We start from the raw sequence: 20,622 nt of genomic DNA, 5'->3' as shown, positions 1-20,622 counted from the left end.
AATGATATTGGTAGTTTTATATTCTCAGCAACACTGCTTTTTGGTAGAAAAAATTTATCGCTAGTAGCTTTAAAACTTTTTCATCATTTACGCACAACGTAGTTTACGGACGGATAAAACTGTGTCGATCTAACTCTCATTAAGAACACTGATTCCCTTAGTCCGAAACGTGATCGCGGTTTTCGGAGATCAACTAGCCCATGGCTAAAAATCTCCTTAATCAAGTTAAAAAAAAAACGTGATCGTGGTAACAACTTAGTTGAATTTACGTTTTCCTTAACTGCGCAGAATTATGGCGGTTTACGACGGGAAGTGTTGATCACTCAAATAATTAGCGGGATATTTTCAGATTTTTCAACAGGACGTCTACAGGCATGTTACTCTAGGACACGTCACGTAAGGAAAGGCTTTGAACAAATGGTTTCTTTCGAATATAATTAGTTTATGTCTATATAGTTAACTACGTCTTTACTTAGATTCTATAAAAAGTATACCTTATCGTCTGTACAAAAGCAATAAATTAAAGGTGTTACACGTTAACTTTAATATACACATCTACTTGAATCAGTTGCATAAACTGCTAGCGAACAATCAGTTGTAATAGTACACAGATCAACAATCTGTTTGAACAGAAATAATCAATATGATTCTATCGGTTTGTCTCCCTTGCTTCGTACCAAAGAATTCACGTTACGCATAGTTAACACTAGAACACTTAATCACAATAGATAACAGGTTTGTTTGAAGGGAATTTGCTGGAAAGCCTTAGACTATTTAGTATACTCTCAGTCGCGATCTCTAAAGATAATCTCAATGGGTGTGCCTGGCGCTAGCAGGAATTGGAACTGCGTATCCAGTTGGCTGTGGTATTCAACTTCGAATTGTTGGAAAATCTTAAATGAGAATTTTGAATTAGTATATAATGTATAAAGAACAAAGCGAGAACGTTCTACCTTCGCCATAATAAGCGTTAGTTCGATTTCGATGATTTTGTTACCGGGACACATTCGTCGACCGGTTCCGAATGGAAGCACCAGCGAAGCTCCTGGTTCGTCTAATTTGTACACGTTGTGGTTTTCGTCTACCTGGTCAAGCCATCTCTCCGGTTGAAATGCATTTGCTTGCTGGAAATTATCATCACTCTGACATGACACCCGTGTGTGACACAGAACTACCGTCTGCGAAAATAAAAATCGTCAAACTAGTTCCTTCTACTAAGTCTTAATTATACTCACCCCCGCTTTCAGGTGGTATCCCGAAAGAACGAAATCTTCCTCGAGAATTCGAGCCAAACAAGGTGTCGTGGGGGAAATTCTGTACGATTCTTTGATGCAGGCCCTTGTGAAGGACGCATTTGTCAGGTCGTTGCTAGTGACGGCCTCGGGACTACTTCTAAACTCTTGGGCAATGCGAACTTGCCAATCCGGATGATGTGTCAGGTTGTTCAGTAGAAACGAGAAGGTGTTGGAAAACTGCAACGAGGCACAGAAGTCGATGAGATTAGTTGAAAGTAGTAGGGCAAATTATTATTATGATATACGTCAAGGATCAAGAGATCTAATCCATCGAAACGAAAACTGAATAGACACAATACCCACCGTTTCAATCGCAGCATGAATCAAATCGATTATGCCAACAATCTTATCTTTTTTATCCAACCCTTCGGATTGAAGAATGTCGAGGAAAATGCCTCGCAAGTCGTCATCCGCACACTTCTCCTGTTCCTCGGTGAGTGCCTCATTGACAATGTCGGCAATTGTGCTGCAAAGTAAAAGTATATATACTTCAACAATTGGGAAATGTTTCTCAAGCAGAATATTTACTCATAAATGATTTCCTCGCAACGCACATAGTCTCGATACAGCTTGGTTGGGAAATATTTCCAAAGCTTCACCCCGTAGTAACTCTGGCTGATATATACGAAAGTAGATTTCACAGCTTCGGCTAATTTAGCAAAATTTTCATTCTTCTGCTTGTCTCCGCTCATATATCCCATCCGACGACCTAACACGAAGCAACATATAACTGTAAAGAAATCAGATTTGTTCAATAGTTTGCACATAATTTTGACCACCTAGTAACATACTTTCAAGTCCAACCGTATTTGCGACGTCCTGAAAATCCTTCACGCAGTTATTTTCATCTCGCTTCTGACGAATTAGGTTTACAAACTCATCTCCTATTTCGTTCAACGTCGGGATAAATGCCTGCAACATTTTTCGGGACATAATCCCTGATGTTAGCTTTACGCGTAACTCGTGCCACTGCTCGCCTTGCCTGGTGAGGAAACAAACTATTTTAAATCTCAAACAATTTTCAAATAATTTTTTTTATATTACGTGTTCACAATTCCCGTACTAGCAAACCGATCCGGTCTGCTTCTCCTATAGTACTCAACAATCTCCGTCGGCGGCCGATAGGGATACTTGCTAGGATATCTCAGAACCTTTTCCATATCAGCCCGATCGAACAGATTGACGACCGGTACGGAATCGAGCTCGAGCACAATTTTCCCATAGCGCTTGTGCAGATCAACGAACGCATCGTGCATTTTGCTGAGCTTGTATCGTCCGGTGAAGTACATCCATTTCGTTCCGACCAGAGGCCACCGCTTCGGCCCCGGAATGTCCCAAACGGTGTAAACCGGCTCCGTTTGATTCGTTGGTATCACATCCGGCGCGACGTGTATGGTCGATGAAACGACGCTCTTACTAAGATGAGCCAGATGTAGCAGGAAGCTTTTGATCGATTCCAGTATTTTGCGCGGTTTCGGGTTGTACGATAGCAGCATGAACGCTGTGATGAACACGTAGAAAAGAATAATCGTCACCGACATCGTTTGATCCGGTGGTTTGAAGATGTCTGTGGAGAAAGGGAGACGGAAATATGTTTAGTGCTGTTATACAGAGAGCTACACTGCCCATCATCGCATAAGTGTCCAATATCGATAGGAAATCATGCAAAGATGAGACTGATATGCGATTATGGGCAGTACATATGTATGTGCTTATTGCAAGGGGTGCGGCCTGTGTCAAAAAGGGTGCATAACTGAAGGCGTTTGAATATGAGGCGTCCATGGAGTCTCATGGTTTATTGTTCCATTCATTCATCATGATTACAATGCAGTTTTTGAAAGAACGATAATCACAATGGATTGGGGGATTTAGTAAATTTATAAGCTCTCTTTTCAAAGATTTGTTTACTTAACAATAATGATTTTGTTCAACACTAATCCATAGAGGGACAAAGTGGTGTCGGTATTTTCAATGCATAAATCAAGCTGAACATTGCATTAGTTCCTAAGTAACATTGACAGATTCTCTTCGTCGACTTTCTCTTTCTATCGCCACGGCTATGTAAAGACATTACCAGGTATTTTCAGCACACAGATCGATAAAAGAACCTTTTAGCCTAGCATATAATACGACAAACACAACAAAAAACGGTTATTTGCTCAAGTTATTAATCAAAGAGATAGTCGACGAAGAGAATCGATCAATGTTCAGCTTGAAATAACATGGAATGCTAATTTTCAGTTAAATAATTTACTTAACGCTCTATTGCCAGAATTTTGGTTTTAGTCCTTCCGATAAATTCGTATACTTTATTTCGAAAGCCCTTTAAGCAAATTTAAAAACAATATGTTGGGTAAGGTGAGGCAACATGCCACACGGGGAAAGATAGGTCAGTTAGAACATTTCAAGTTGAACATTGCATTAGGTCCTCAGTAACATTGATCGATTCTCTTCGTCGAGTTTCTCTTTCGTTAATAAATTGAGCACATCAAGCTGAATAATGTATTAGGTCCTAAGGGGCTGTTAATTATCTACGTAGACAGTTTTATTGGAATTCTAGCCCCCCTCGCGTAGACAATTGTCCATATACAATTTTTACAATTGATATGGGCCCCAATGGGTCTGGGTTCAATCCCAGCCAAGGTCGGTGGGATTTTTCTGAGGCATAAAAATCTCTGGTCACGTCCTCCTTCGGAAGCGAAGTAAAACCGTTGTCCCGGTCCATGTGTGTTGAATTGAATAGGTTCGATATCCTACGCAGGTGTGGAAGCTGCCTTCATACATATTCGATTGTCGTCAATGGATGGCAATTGATGTCCGTCGGTGATTGACATTGCGGAACAGAGACCGACGTTAAATAAAGGAATGAAGAAGAAGACCTCCCTTAGCTCAGTCGGTAAAGGCGCAGCTACAAAGCAAAACCATGCTGGAGGTGGCTGGGTTCGATTCCCGGTCTGGTCTAGGAATTTTTCGGGTTGGAAAATTTCTCGACTTCCCTAGGCATAGGGTATAATTGTACTTGCCACACAATTATACTAATGCAAAAATGGTACAAGCATCGAAAGCTCCCAATGAATAACTGTGGAAGTGCATATAGAACACTAAGTTGAGAGCACGCAATAAGCTAATAGGCGATATGCAAGCTTGAAATGCGAAGAAGAAAAAATAAGAAGAAGAATAACCCAAGGAAGACACAACCAATAGTTTTCTGCAAAAACGGTGCCACTATCCCTCAGAACGACATTCGTTTTTGCGGTGAGGCTATTGCTTTGTCCAACAGTGTCACCAACCTTGGGCTCATTATGGACTCGAACCTGAAATAGACTGATTAAATCAACGAGGTCACCAGAAAGGCTCACAATACTCTTTGTACGTTCCAGTTTTTTCGTGGAGTACTCTCCATGCAGACCCGTAGGAAGCTCGTCCAAGCGCACTCAAAGCCCAACTGCATCGATGCTTCAAGTCGTTGGTGCGATTTGTGTATGGAATTAGAAGGTAGAATACGACCAGAGAAGTGCGACACACCATACTAGGATGCGATCTTCCTGAAAACTACTAACGGCGTATCTGCTGCTTCATGTATCGGGCCTACCATGGAAACCATCCAGAGTACATCAGGCAATGCACACCTAGAGGTCGTAACGTGCGGGCAAGATCCTTTGTCCTGCCGAATCACACCACAAGTACCCAAAAAGTGTCCTTGTTTTCGGAGCATCGACTTGGAGTGCACCACCACTAGCTACAAGGCAGCAGCCGACGCTTACGTCGCTCAAGATGGCGCTTCAGAGAGCCGATTTTTTTGTAGATAACACTATCAACAATAGCCTTTAGCTTAGTTAACTTAACACGTTAAATTCAAATTCAAATTGAATGTGTGTTCCTTGGCCTGATGTAAAGTTATATAACTGGCAGGTTCTCGTTTATTAGCAATAAATTACAAATCAACAGGTTCAGTGCAACTCCAATGATTATTTGCTTTTTCAAACCCGTATCGGGGCTATATTGAGTCTGTTGATGTTAATAAACAAAATAATAAAAAAATGTTTTGCTGACGCTGGTTGTTTACAATTTTGACAAGTTGAAACTGAGGGCTTATCACTATTTTAAAATAGTAATTCATGATTTGCGAAAATGTTGCTCAAAATAAGATTTATAAGCAGAGCAGTCAGGACAGAAGTAAACATGTAAGTACATTTCCTTTCCCTAAAGAATTATTTCAACCTCAGGCACTAGAAATGCAACGTATCCAAAATCATTGCTAAGCAACCGTAATAAAATATGCCGTTTTCGTTGGCAAGCGCAGCACGCATTCCATTCTATCCTATTTTAATACGTAGGAAGGTATTTGACAATGCAGTGATGACTACCGTCCGCTCAGTGGTGTGACTTCTACCAACACTGAAGTTCAACGTTGTCTCGTCACAAACCATTTGACGCTGCTATATGTCTCTATACATTCCAAAGAGTGAAGGGGGCGTGCTACTATGCATGGTGTCGACTCAATTATAAAAACCAAATTCCCTGATTTCCCTGATGTTCCAGTAATCTTCAAATCAAAATTCCAGGTACAGTGCCTTTCTGTTTCTGGAAACACGGTCTCATCAGCTATTTGTTTTCTCAGATTTGTAATAGTACTACTGTTTAGACATTTTTTCAAGAAACACCACATGGACCTCTTTCTTAGATAAACTAGCCAAGTACTAAAAATGTCAATAATAATGATATTTAAAAAAAACGCATGGACCTCTAACCCATAAAGATTGGTCCAGTAAAAACTTAAACTTTTTTTTTTTCCTTTTTTTTTTTTTTTGTTTATTAATTTATTTGATAAGGCTCAACCGAATTAACTTAACAGAGCCGAGGGTTCATGGTCACTATACAATACATCTTAAAGCTATAGTCAAAAGGTACAACACAATAAACACTTTATCTTCCGCTATCCAAAAAGCCTCCTCCATCAGAACTGGAGCCGCTTCCAGTAGTTTCATTGTATGGCAAATTGTTGTACGCCAACGAGGGTCAGAGCGCGTCCATTGCAGCAATCGACGCAAAACGTGGTCAGCACTCACACACTCATCACGAAACGGTTGCTTTCCAAAGTCGACGACGCATCGACCGAAAGAACTGCTGATGAAGAACAATGAGGAGGACCACACAATGGTTGCTGCCGAGTAAACAGACGATCGCGTAGCACACATCGAGAGTGGCCTGCTTTTGTCGACAGCCGAGTGAACACTGTATTTTTTTTTTTCCTTTATTATAGAGATTTTTAGCCATAGGCTAGTTCATCTCTTAAAAAAAAAAAAACTTAAACTGAATAAAACGTTCGATACATGTTATAGAATACAAAATCCAAATCCTCCAGGAAATACCTCAAATGCCCTCACCCATCAATGTGTGAGTTAGGTAAAGGTGTGCGCATTTGATTAGTATTGTAACATTGATGGTCATTCGCTCAATTTCAACTTCTGTTCAATTTTTACACTGTTGTATCCAAATGGAACTATCAGTCTATCATCTTCAGAACTTTATCTAGCCGATAAATCGCACTAAAACTTCATGTTTATATTAGTATAGCATTTTCTCCCAAGGTTAAATTCACAAATTTGAACCGTGGTAAGCGTCAGGTAATAAGTTCAAGCAGTAATCGGGACGTTACTATAAATTATAGCGTTGTGTTAAGGGAACTGCAACCATCTCGATATAAATCTTCAAATCCGTTTCTTATCTCGTTTTACTCCATGATGCGAGAAAAGGTCCTTGGCACGATCATTTTCTCACCCTTAGAAGTTATTTTCTGACAGTTTCCGAGCTCATCGCTAGGGGTATAAATTATCCTACACCTTACATATGAAACACTTGTCTTTAACCCATTATATTTTTTTTCCCATGAGCACATTTTGAGACTCAACTCCGCAAGAAAATTATTCCGGATAATACATGGGGGCAACAATCAAGCATTTCATCGTAACTCACATCAATGTGATGAATATAGGGGTTAGGATAACTGCAACAGATGAACAGACTACTCTTTATAGCATCCAGCATTACGATGCAAGTGTGAAAGAGTAAGCTCATACCTCCGTCAGTTTGCCCAAAAGTGTCAAAATCATGTCTATACACGGGAACAAATCCAATTACATTTTCATGAATAAAAAATCATGAAATGAAAATACTTGCCAACCCATAAAATCATAACACTAATTCATGATTTCGTGATGGAAATTCATGATTTTCTAATACAGCAGAAGCATGACCGCTACAAGCGTTACACGTACCTGGCAAACCGTATTCATAGAACGCACTACATACACTCACAAAATTCCACAGATTTTTTTTGACGAATTTCCATGAGAAACTTCACATGATTTTCATGTGACCACACTTAAGCAGAATTCACTCAGAAGTACACATGAAATTTATGAGTCGAATGAGTAGAATGTGTGGTCACACATGGCTTTTATGTGTACAGTTATTAAGCATGTGTCCGACACATAGATATGATTTCTTAATCACATTGCAAAAATTTATGTGTTGGACACATATTAAAACGATTTTTGAAATTTTATTAGTGTAGGTATCTTTTATACGCCTTCTGCCTTCATCTTAGACAAGTACACCCAACCGGGAGATGTAAGATTCGCTTACAATTATGTGGGATTCATCATCAGAGGATGTTAGTGGAGACCGCATGAACCAAGGATGCTATATACCTAGCTGCGGTCCAGTGTGCAAAACAGTCAGGTTCATTGAGTCATTTTGATATGAATATGAACTGCCATCTTCCTCATCATTCACTGCCTCGTGAGAGTCTGACTGATTGAGAGGTAAACGAGTCACTGACAGCCGAGCACTCAGTCAGTAGCTCAGTCAACACGTTTATTCTGCCGTGATGGTACCCAATATCCAGAACAACATGTGAAAAGGGCATACAAGCTTTTTGTAAACAAACCTTTGTAGGCCCTTTTCTCACCAACCGAGGGTCGCCCACGCAAACCAGCAATATCATCGGGAAGGGGAAAGTGTCCCCTACCCGGTGATGTTAAAGGTTTGCGTTGGTGTCATATGGGTTGCGAGAAAAGGGCATAAGAAGGTTTGTTTACAAAAAGCTTGCATGCCCTTTTCACATGTTGTTCTGGATATTTGTTTTGAATGCCTCAATTACATGCTGCGTGAGCGAAGGCAAGCGGTGTGCGTCGCCTGCTCGTGAGTAACTGAATGTTTTTGTTGGCTCTTTCATTGCCTCGTCCTTTAAGCTGGGTTTAGATGATTCAAGTCAATTGATCAACTCAGTTGAATTCAATTGGCTTGAAAATTTGAGTCTGGTCCAACTTTTTTCAATTCAAGTGAGTTGATCAAGTCAGTTGAATGGCATGGTTTACACGTTCACTTCACGTTCAAGTCATTTGAATTCAACTGACTTGATCAATTGACTTGCCCTGTCTAAACCCAGCTTTACCGTTTGGTACAAACGGTCTGCACAGAGAAATGGATTGAATAGTGCAGTGCTTTCACACTCAACCTAGGCAGTCAATAATTTTACGCTCTGCTGCGGTCCAATGCAAGAAAATTGGAGACCGAAAAATGTAGAGTGTATTAGTGAGGTAAATTAGCTATGTCGAAAAAAATAGGAAACAGATTGCCGACTGGACTCGAAGAACCACGAACGTTGCGATTATCAGACATGCTTCATGCTGCAGACTCCATGCTTCTGAATTGGATAGCCTAATAGCAAACATGAAGTGCTCATTTTCTCGCATATTCGACTTCGTATGCTTTTTCTGCTGGAGAGATTCGAGGCAAGTGTGTGCGTCGTTCTACAATGTTCTACAATGTGCGTCGTTCTACAAGCTTACTGGTATAGTCGAAAGTGCAGATAGAACACGAAATAAAAAAAAGACAAAAAACCATTACATCTCCTGCATGGTTAATTTCTAACATTTGTTGCGATGTTCATGAACAGAGGATGATAGGAAACAGAACTAACATTCATTGTAATAGATTTTTAGTTTGCGTGTACTGATAGTCTAGTGGTCAAAGTGTGATCGTAAGTTTCTTGGTGCGAATCCAGTCTGATACTTTATTTTATTTTCTACATATTTACTGTAAAAACTGAAAGTTAAATTCATGAATGGGAGCGACCCCGGCATAGTGGTTAGCATCCATACCTCTTACGCCAAAAGTCACGAGTTCAAATCTCACCCGGACAAAAAAAAATAATAATAAAAAAAAAAAAAAAAAAACACACATGATTTTTTGCAATGTGATCAACAAATTATATCTATGCGTCGGACACATACTTAATATGTGTACACATAAAAGCCATGTGTAAGCACAAATACTATTCATTTAACTCATAAATGGCATGTGTGCTTCTGGGTGGTTTATGTTTATGTGTGGTTACATGAAAATCATGTGGAATTTTACATGCAAATTCGTCAATAAAAATGCGTGGAATTTTATTAGTGTACATTCTCGATCGCGACCGCGATATTCATCATATCCCCCAAAATGCATCATGCTTTAACACAAACATAATCTTAACTTAAATAAGGATTCCTTTCAATTGGATCGCCTTCATCAACTCAACTCATGATCAGCGTCCGGTGGCGACCTAGACAGAAGCTTCCACACACACCCTCTGCACGATATGATCAACACTTCTTCCATATCACCTTCACTCCCGCCCAGCCCAAACACTCCAAGATCGAATGTGTTTTCAGCTAGTTTTTCACCACCCTCGCGTAGGCAAAAAACAAGGTAATAGCGGAACACTCGAGAAAATGTATGTGAAAATCTAATGTAATTAATTTATTACACGTGAGAATATGCGACCGCTGTGCACGGCTGCCTTCACAGCAAGCCTAAATTTATACGATATTTAGGGCACACGAAGTTGACGCTACATTAGACGTAGCTTTCCATAAACATAACGGAAAAAAAATTTATCACAGTAAATTGAAGTGCATACAACATAAAGTTCTCCAAATTGAACTTAATGAAAACCGCTTTCTCCTCCAGCATTCGCACCTAATGGCTTGTCAAAATTGTCAATCTCACCCAAGGTAGGTCTCGCACTTCCATTTGCAATATCAAAAGAAAAGGCATTTCTCACTTCAGTACCAGTCATCATCGGATTGTATTTGCTTCCATCGCACAGTGGGTCAATAATGCGATCAAGTGGGACATAATTAATAGCACCCAAACTAAAAATATCCAAGATTTGGTGTCTTGAGCAAAGTTTCTCATTATAATAAAGATCATCTATAGACTTAAACAGATAGTCTAATACTCATCCTCATACATGACACCAAAATCTAACGTTGCAATCTAACATTCTTAAGACTTGATGTATTCGACAAAATAAATTATGTAAATGCTTTAAACACAAAACTTTTGCTGAAGAATGAAATGGTTTTGAATAGAAGAAAATTTTAAACATTATAAGCTTATTAACATTGCAGTATCACTTTTTTCAATATAAATTCGAATTGTGTAGGATCCCTACTGATTTTCTAAGCGGTTGGAGTCAGAAGAGTTAGCAAACCACAGTGGTGTTGAGTACTTGGCACTGATGAAGTCTGCAAGTAGTAGACGAAATACGCGTATCTGTCAAAAGATAAGCAATTATAACGGAATTTAAAGGAAATAAACCAACCCACTCAAAGCTCTTCATAAAGGGATTCCGTTAAGAGGTTCGACAAATTTAAAGGATTAAATTCAAAGGACACACCAGAACATTAATTTGTTGTCTATGAGAACATGAATCCAATGAACCGAAATTATTCATTCAATAAGCAGGCGTTGCATAGCTGAACAACTTTTCCGAAGATATCAAATTGCTGCGACGTCACGAGTTATTATTTTTTACAGTTAGATTGCATTGTATCAATTTTAATATGCAATAACAGATTAAAATATACATTTAAAACCATTTTTTAATAATTCTCAATTAACATAGATAGACCTTTTTTTAATGGTGCATGAAAAATTGTGAGGATATATTAATTTTCCACTATTTTTGCTTATGCTTTTTTAGTGAAATCTATGCTATTAAAAAAAATATTTTAAACACTACATTGCATAGAAGTTTGGCTTGACAAAATCGCAACGTGTGAAGGATTTATACCGTTTGATAAAAATTGTTGACTTTGACTTCCGTTAGCAAATTTCATTTAACTTTCATATCCATAAAAACTTTTAGTGAAATTATGACTTCAGAGTATGCAGTATACACTGGAGTCGCTTTTTACGCGGGTGATACGTCCCGCGTAAAAAAACCGCGTAAAAAAAACCGCGTAAATTACGGAATCCGCGTAAAAAAACCGCGTAAATTCCGAAATCCGCGTAAAAAAACCGCGTAAAAAAAGACCGTGTAAAAAAACCGCGTAAAAAGCGACTCTAGTGTATAATGATAAACCGCGTAAATTCCGATATCCGCGTAAAAAAAAAAAACAAAATCCGCGTAAAAAAAACCGCGTAAATTCCGGAATCCGCGTAAAAAAACCGCGTAAATTCCGAAATCCGCGTAAAAAAACCGCGTAAAAAAAGACCGTGTAAAAAAACCGCGTAAAAAGCGACTCTAGTGTATAATGATAAACCGCGTAAATTCCGATATCCGCGTAAAAAAAAAACAAAATCCGCGTAAAAAAAACCGCGTAAATTCCGGAATCCGCGTAAAAAAACCGCGTGAATTCCGAAATCCGCGTAAAAAAAACCGCGTAAATTCCGGAATCCGCGTAAAAAAAACCGCGTGAATTCCGAAATCCGCGTAAAAAAAACCGTGTAAAAAGCGACTCCAGTGTACATAGTACTTGTATTAAAATTTCAAAAGTCCAACATTTTCACGTCAGATATTGCAAAAAAAAAACGATATAATTATCGGTCATATTTAATAAAAAATTATTTTCCATTGTTGCCATAAGTTTTTTGTTACGTTACTCGAGTTTTGTTAAAAGTAATACAACAGTTTACCTGGTTATTTTTTTTGCACGGTTGCATTTGTTTAATTTTCTTGTTCTGTGCTGAACTTATAGCAGAAACTTTTTGGTGGTACTATATTTTCCTTGATTGAATTATGATATTTTGAAACCAGCTACATTCAATTATGGTGTCATTTAAAGACCATGGGAGGAAAAATACGAACGTGTAACATAAGAATCGGGTGTATATATACATTCCTTATATTAAATATTAAATGTTTTATCCTATATATATTTATTAATCATGTCAAACAATACTACGAATATAAATTAATGCAGTCATGGTAATAATAATTATTTTTTATTAAAGACAACCAAGCGGCGCCGGTGGTGTAGTGGTAAGCGTGATAACCTCTCACCCCAGCAGGCCTAGGTTCAATCCCAGTCGGCGCCGCCGGGATGTTCTGAGGCATGACATCTCTGAGTTGATGGGTCGATAGGCAGGGTCCAGATGTGGAAGCTGTCTTCCTGGCGTCGGTAGCCTTGGTACTCAGCACGGAAAACAAGATCGACGGAAAACAAATCAAGGAGAAAAAAAATAAATCCATCCTGTAGTGCTTTGTCTAAATAATCATTATATCAACTTAAAACATGACGTTTAAGAAGAAATACAATTTCGATTTCACTGAAATGTATCAAACTGCGGACACTAATTCTGATACGTCTCTGTTACAAAAGTAATCGTAGTTCCATTTAGAGCTTCGGATAGTACATATTCCATCGTCCAAAGGTTTGTTGAGTACAGCAACGACTCTCCTTCATTTAAGTCCACCAATAACTCGCTGCAAACTCGATCACAGTCTGCTTTAGCTCTCAAAACAACCCGAAGCACTTCCTTCAGCTGCATGATGACAATTAATCCTTGCATTTTCAAATGTTTAGGTGATTTCGTTCGATAATTGTTTGACATCAATATCCACGTAGTATATGGCATCTCCAGATGTGGCGGATAAAAATAGGGTTTGTCAATCAACAAGCGTGTTCGCTTGACCGTTTTCAGCTCACAATTACGAAAATGCAGGAACCACGAATCGTTACGGTGAACATTAATGAGTATTTCAAACAGATTGACCAAAGTGTTTTCCGCTTTACCGGATGATAGGGAACCAAATATCAAATTTGTTTGCACGTTGCATGGTCTGGCCAACACTAATGGTTCTAATGCTTCCACGAAAATGGTCTCGTTTTTCCAGGATCTGTCCTTCCATAGAGCATGAGAGTCGGCAATAACTACTGGTAAGTTTCTCATTAAATGATGTTCATTCAAATAGTCAAAAGAAATTGCTTCAAGTTTGGGCACATATTCTGTAATAAATGGAAAAGAAAAAGGTCCCAATGTTTCATTGCCACGATATCACATTCTTTTTCTAAACTCACCAACACTTTCACACACTGCACAGTCATCAAATGAGAGTAGAATGTTTGTACGTGATAAACTTTGCTTTTCTATGAATTCGGGAAAATCTCTAATCAAACATCGCTGTTTGTAAAGAGGAATCCAATCCCAATATGGCAATATTTGAATCATGGTAAGTCGTCCAACGGCAGCAGCATTCCAATTCAGCACAGGAACGTAGTATACAGCCAGCACAACAATTGCTATCACTGCAGCTAGCGTTGCTCTTTTGATCAATTTGCAACGAAACAAATGCCATCTGAGAGGAGCAAAGGCCTTGTAGATTCCCAAATCCGATAGTTCCAGTGTGTCAATCGATTGAATAATACTTTCAAACTGCTGATCCAAACCTTCCGTAGGTGAAGACATTTTGAAACAGACTGAGCGGATATTGAGATCGGGAAATGGCACATGTGTCCTGGGCTTCCACTTGAACGAGTTTTCAATCTCCTTTTTTCCAATGAAGTTTAACAGTAATTTGATTTACGGTTAGATGAATCTGTACAACCAGTGTTAAGGGGATGATAAGCGAAACACTGAATTGGGATTACTAAACCAGCACTATGAACTAGTAAGGGTTGGAAAAAATGAGCAACATAAATATCCTTGATGTAAAAAATTGGAACATGAGCGTGTGCGGGAGAGGGGTGGTCACTGCACTTAGGTTAATATTGCAACAAATTTAAAAAAAAATCTGATGTAATAATTGTCATGACGATGGCAGTGTTTTACACCCTTCGATAATTAGTCGTGAATAATTTAAGACCAACAATTGAAATGGCCTTAACTCCATTTTGTAAACAAACCTTGTAAGGCCATTTTCTCGCGAACCGAAACTTTCATTCGCAAACCTAAACCACAATCGGGTAGAGGAGAATTTCCCCTACCTGTTCATTATGTTGGTTTGCCTTTGCGGACTTCGGTTCGCGAGAAAATGGCCTTGCAAGGTTTGTTTACAAAATGTAGTTAAGGCCATTTCAATTGTTGGCCTTGAATTATCCCTAGCTCTAAGGTTACACCTTTAGCATTTATAAAAACCCGAATTTATCCACCGATGGTGTGATCAGACCCTTCTTACTTATTCATGTTTATTTATTTTATTGTCATTATCAGTGACCAAGCCCCCCACCCCCGTGTCATCCAGTGACGCTACGCCACTGCCTGGGGGTACCCGGAATATATCCGGGTGTAGTCTATTTGGTGAGGCTACCAATCAACTTATCATCGTATTTTAATGTGATTTAATGGGTTTTAATTCAATTCATATTCAAGCAACTTCCCCGGGGTACCCGGAACATGTCCAAGTGTGTCCAATGTGGTCTGGAACACTTAACACGACTTGCATTGATCTTATTTCTGAATTCTGTAGTAATTTGATGTGTCGCATGATGGTTTTGATACGTTTTCCGTTAAATCCAGCGTGAAGGCCCATATTCACCGGATCTTATTCCGGGCATATCTCCGGAACCGGTTCACCGATTCCAAAACCGTTCAATAGCGTTCAATGGGACCCCAAGACTTATCATTTGGCGCCGAGTTTGTCCAAATCGGTTGAGCGGTTGCTGAGAAACGTGAGCGCATTCATTTCGTTACATACACACACACACATACACACATACACACATACACACGTACACACACACACACACACACAGACATGTTCCGATCTCGTCGAGCTGAGTCGAATGGTATATGACACTCGGCCCTCCGTGCCTCGGATCGAAAGTCGGTTTTTCAAGTGATATCTATACCCTTCTTTGTAAGAAGGGTAATAACAAATAAATAAATAAATAAATTCATGAATTTAGCTTATAATTTCAACTTGGATGATTCATGATTTCGGGAATCTTAGCTGCGTTACGCAAAAATAGCTCATGATATCATGAATATTATTCATAATGTATTTTCATAACATGACAATACGATATGTTCATGAAATCATGTACACCCAACCGGGGGATGTAAGATTTATTTACAATTATGTGGGATTCATCATCAGAGAGGCCGGGTAAAGTAGGTGCATAAGAACGCCTATCAATGGTTGTTGGGTTCTGCCCTGACCGGCGATTTGCGACCTCTGTGCACCTGAACTCCGATTCATCTCCACGCGGTGCCCGGTGGGGTTGCTGGCGGTGATATTTGCCGTCAGTAATGCGAACAAGAACGGGGGATCATCGTTGTCACCAATGCACTATTGTCAATAAATCGGTACTGCCCGTGATGACGATGACAGAGCAAAAAGGTTATAGCCAACTCTAAGTAGCCTGTGATTATCGCTACCTGGGTATGCTAACCGGCTGGGTCTGGTTACGACTTGGCCGTCCTGAATGAACTTTTTCCACCTCCTCAAGGTGGTTCGTTTAAAAGGACGTTAATAAATGGAAGCATGGAAGCACAGACAAACAGACGTAACTCTTTGAAAAAGTTTTTCTTGAAAACAGTATCTCAAAATACAGGATTATCGAGGATAGTTAAAGTCCTCTGAGTAAAAGTATGGACGTCTGTCAAAAGTTGTTCCAATCGAACCTTTGTTCGTTTGGAACAACTTTTTTCAATAAATATGGACCAACAGGTCTGTGCCATAAAAAGGTAGAAGAAGAAAAAAACATTTGACAGTTTTGTGATAACAGTTGTCCATACTTTTACTATAGTGCTTTAGGAATAATACGCTTAACCAAACGCTAATTCACGGAAGTATTCCTCTGGAGAAAAATCGTAAGAACAGCGCTTTTACCTCCAAAAAAATTCTGTAAATTGGTTCCTTTGCAATTACAATAGCAGCATCATAGCAATTTACTAAATCTTCACTGAGAAGCTAATTTTTTTTAGCTAACCAAGATTTCAATGGATGCCTAGAATACTCATTAAAGCCACTCTATGCTGTCAAGGAAATGCTTGTCTACGTATATTTAAATCATTATACAGTCATAAAAGTGCTATTCTAAGCAATAAAAAAAAATCCACGAAGCAAGACCAATTCCCAAATTATCATATAGCTTATCCTCTCAGCTAATCAGGCTGCCAATAGCACCACAAGAACTACAAGTATTGAGCAAAAAATTATCCTCTTCTCTTAACTCTGGACACAGCTGTATCGAGCATACGCACTAAGCTACTCGAAGGTTAAATTCTGTCAGATGCAATTAGGTGTAACATCTATCACCCCGTAACGTGGGTGGAACACCTTTTCATGGTACGTTACGGGATGTAAGATCTACAATCGATTCCTAGTACTGACTACTTCAAACTGGGGGAACAGGATTTTTCAGTAATCAAAAGAACACTTCTTAGTCCTTGTTATTTTTATGCCTTGTTGATAGTGACAAGACTTGGCTTTGTCCACCGAGGATGATCTTGAAACAAGGAAACAATGAGTTAGTTAGTCTTCATCTATGTGATTCCTAATGTTCTATTTGTTGTTCCCTAGTTTGAAGTGGTTAAGACTAGGGTTCTGATGCATGGTCATTATCGGTGTCATTCTTTAATTTTGTTGCTAAGGAATCCAATTTTGACTGCTAAGAGACGTACGTACCTTTTTGGAGGTTACATTTAATAACAATGAATAACGTTGTTGAGCTGGGATCCTGAGGGTTGATAAAAATCCATTTCCGTAGACACAACGGATATGGATTTTTATCAACCCTCACAATCTCACTTCAACTCAGGAATGTACCAACACCCAGTGAGAGCTGAATTTAAATTAGACTCAAAATCATCAAAATACTACTTTATTTGAATAATTTATGCTCAATTTGCAAACATGTAACATCAAACATTGAGAAACCACAAAAACCGCAACTGTATTTAAAATTTGAAATAAACAACCATCGTCAAGCTACACCGAGCAATTAAGTTGTTTGAAACTAGCAAAGTCAACTGAGTATACTTATTAGTAAGTTTCTGTGGTTAAAAAATATTTCCTTGCATTTGAATTTAGTTCCCTGACTTCCCAGGTCCAAAAATGAATTCCCTGATATCCCCTGATTCTCCAAGTTTTTTTTTCAGATAGTCGACACCTTTCTATGCCATAGTGCAAGATGCAGTGTTCCATTGAAAGCAGTTATTTAATCATATCAATGGCTTCGAAATCAATTAATAGCTAATTATTAACAACTAAGTTGAAGCTGATAAAATTTCACTTATGAGCAGATAGCAAACTTATCCGTAAATAATTATGGAAGAAGGCTAGGGCAAAAAGGACAAAATGTTCACTTTTCCCATACTAGTTCCCATATAAACGTGAAGGTCCAGTGCCGCATGAGATTGCAACTAAATGAACTCAAATTTTGAGGGAACGACCAGGACCTGATTGAGAGTCGATTGAGAAGGGTGGAGCAAAATCGATATTTTGTACCACATTTATACATATAGTTAAATCACATAAGTGAATTTAGTTTCTTGCCTAAACACAATTGAGGAAGCATATTCCCTTTTGTCCACTCCCCCCTTGGCATTTATCGAAGTTTGTTTTTTTTGTTTTGTTTCCGTCGATCTTGTTTTCCGTGCTGAGCACGAATGCTACCGACACCAGGGAGACCCTACCATCTATCGACCCATCAACTCATGAACCGGGGACCAACGGTTAATTCTCGTTCTCTTCGGCCGATGCTATGCAGAGATAGCGAGAAAGCAAGAATTTCCGCCAAGCGGAGCTAGAAAAATATCGCGAAAACGTATTTTTTGAAGCCCGCTGTGGCGTGGTAGCTATCAAGTCATCTTCAGAGAGCCGAGCGCACCCGAATACCCGAAGTCTGCTCCGCTACTCTTGCTCTCGCTCAAGTCTGAATACACCTTTAACTTCCCTTGGCGTGATGATCAGAGATGTTATGCCTCAGAACATTCCGGCGGCGCCGACTGGTATTGTACCCAGGCCTGCTGGGGTGAGAGGTAATCACGCTCAACACTACACCACCGGCGCCGCTATTCATCGATGTTGATTTGATTTCAATCATTATAAAAAATAATAGATTATAGTAAACTCTCCACAACTCGATATCCACTAGTTTGACCACTGGATCACGAACCATAGGAAACATGCATTTCATGGCTACGCGAGTTTGTGCGATTATTATTCTATAACTCGGCCCTTCAAATATGTTGTAGAGCGTTCATTGTATTTAAGAAAATCAAACATCTCTACTCCTGATAGCGAAGTCAGCAAAGACAGCACATTCTATACTGGAGGTTTTGGGGGTTCGATTCCCAGACCGATTCTTCCACCGGGTTTGAATATGGTCTAGATATTCTTGGTCTTACAGTATCATTATGCTTGCTATTATACGAAAGCAAAACTGTACGTACAATCTTAAGAAGATCACTTAATTAACGATGAAGAATAATTAAAACCATCAGATTCTCATCAGAAGTTGAACAAATTGCTGACAGCTACTCAGAGAGACACGTGGTTCATCAGTTGAATCAGGTTTATAAATAATCAGAGTTGTTTTTTTTTTCGAAGCAAAATACCTACCAACACAAATTAAATCCTCCCAATTTGAACTAAGATACACCTGTATTTTTTTTATCACCGCCAAATTATCTGTTTACACCGTATTAAGCGTGTCAAAATAAACATGTCTGAAAATCACACTTGTATCTTCTTTTAGAGTTTGCACTTATCACCTCTTATCAACGTTTAATTTGTATTCCACTGTTTCAAAATTATCAGTAATCACATGGTTATATCACTCGAGTGTTCTACCCGCAAAAAAAAACTGCATCACCACAGCTAAATCAAGGCCGAATGAACGCGCAAACAATCGTCTATTGTGCTAGCAGACTTGTTCAATCATGTTCAAAATCCCAAATTATACCCCTGTCAATCTTCACTACTTGATCACCCGATTGCCATGGAATCTCTCTGGTATGGATGTATTCCACTTACTTTATAATACGCTCATCAGCTGGAAGAAAAATATTCCAAAACAGATTCCACTGGAGATAACTTTTGCACTTGCACTTTCATTTCGAGTGGCTCTTTTTCGCACGAGATTACTCAAGATGACGAGCGCGAAACACAGCTCAAACTGCAACAACTTCCAGCGCGTGTGCTGTTGTAAAAAAAAACTGCAAACAACCCCGCTCATCACACGCCGCGTTCACTGTCAATGCCAATGCCAATGTTCCGGTCGTTGGTCCAGTTACCTACAGCACACCACAGCAGCTAGCAGTTGTAGGTATGTAGTTACCGATGTTGCCTCTCTCATTGATTTGTTTGCTGTGTGAATCTTCTACCTCAATCGGGGCGATCGACGGAGAGAAGTTGAGCAGCAGCCCTCGAATACGACGAGAGCCCAGATAACAAACGAAAGGGAAAGCATTTCGCATCAATGAGACTCTTTTACTTACCCATGGCGTTGGAAGGGTTATTTCTTGAATGTCGCCTCTGAAGTCAACCAGAAAATTGCTTAGACTTGGCTTGCTGACCTGCTCAATGAGAAGATGAGCTTATCACTAACGAGTTTAGAATTGAACGGCCTGTGGGCAACACTGAACTGACTGCTGAATCGTACGCTAGTTCGTAATCGGCTTGAATTGTTGAATCCTGCACACACGCAGCAGCACACACGCGACACCAGATAAGACACAAATAAAAGCACCGAAGGAAATGACCTTGTCGTTATTTTTCCTATTGTTTAGCCCGTGGTTGCCTTCGATAGAATGGCTAGCCATCGGATTCGTCTTCGTGCTATTATCTTGGTGACTTTTTTGCAGCCAGGAAGACTTTCGTTATGTTATCAGTTTTAGCTCGGAGGTGACACGTTGGTTTTTTTTCGGTACCCGATTAATATCGCTACGCGAGCAAAGTCACTAAACACAATGAAAGCAAATGGGTATAAACATTTGCTTTTCCTATCATAATGATTATCTCATTTTGATTTCAATTGTCGCGACGTAATATGATACCAATTAAGCGTTCATTATGCTATCCAGAGTTTTTTGTTTAAAT

General features: G+C 39.3%; 2 protein-coding genes across 2 annotated transcripts; both read right to left on the bottom strand.

The window, feature by feature from the left end:
- Positions 1-476: 476 nt before the first annotated feature.
- On the bottom strand, positions 477-20,180 carry shd (shade). The gene is made up of 8 exons (XM_065234941.1): positions 20,022-20,180; positions 2,340-2,862; positions 2,087-2,277; positions 1,824-2,025; positions 1,599-1,761; positions 1,236-1,472; positions 954-1,178; positions 477-893 (listed from the first exon to the last, which is right to left on the bottom strand). The coding sequence occupies exons 1-8, from the start codon at positions 20,023-20,025 to the stop codon at positions 786-788; spliced, it is 1,653 nt and encodes a 550-aa protein (XP_065091013.1). The 5' UTR covers positions 20,026-20,180; the 3' UTR covers positions 477-785.
- LOC135711978 (uncharacterized) lies at positions 12,845-14,042 on the bottom strand. Its single transcript, XM_065234953.1, has 2 exons — positions 13,655-14,042; positions 12,845-13,582 (listed from the first exon to the last, which is right to left on the bottom strand). Exons 1-2 carry the CDS (start codon positions 14,040-14,042, stop codon positions 12,927-12,929), a joined length of 1,044 nt encoding a protein of 347 aa, XP_065091025.1. The 3' UTR covers positions 12,845-12,926.
- Positions 20,181-20,622: the final 442 nt, after the last annotated feature.

The sequence above is a fragment of the Ochlerotatus camptorhynchus genome, unplaced genomic scaffold (genome assembly GCF_037179485.1).
Source record: "Ochlerotatus camptorhynchus isolate MF236.1 unplaced genomic scaffold, CSIRO-AGI_Acam_v1.1 ptg000448l, whole genome shotgun sequence".
NCBI classification, from domain to species: Eukaryota; Metazoa; Arthropoda; class Insecta; order Diptera; family Culicidae; genus Ochlerotatus; species Ochlerotatus camptorhynchus.
Note: the sequence above shows the minus strand (reverse complement) of the source record. Positions and strands in the feature narration are given on the sequence as shown.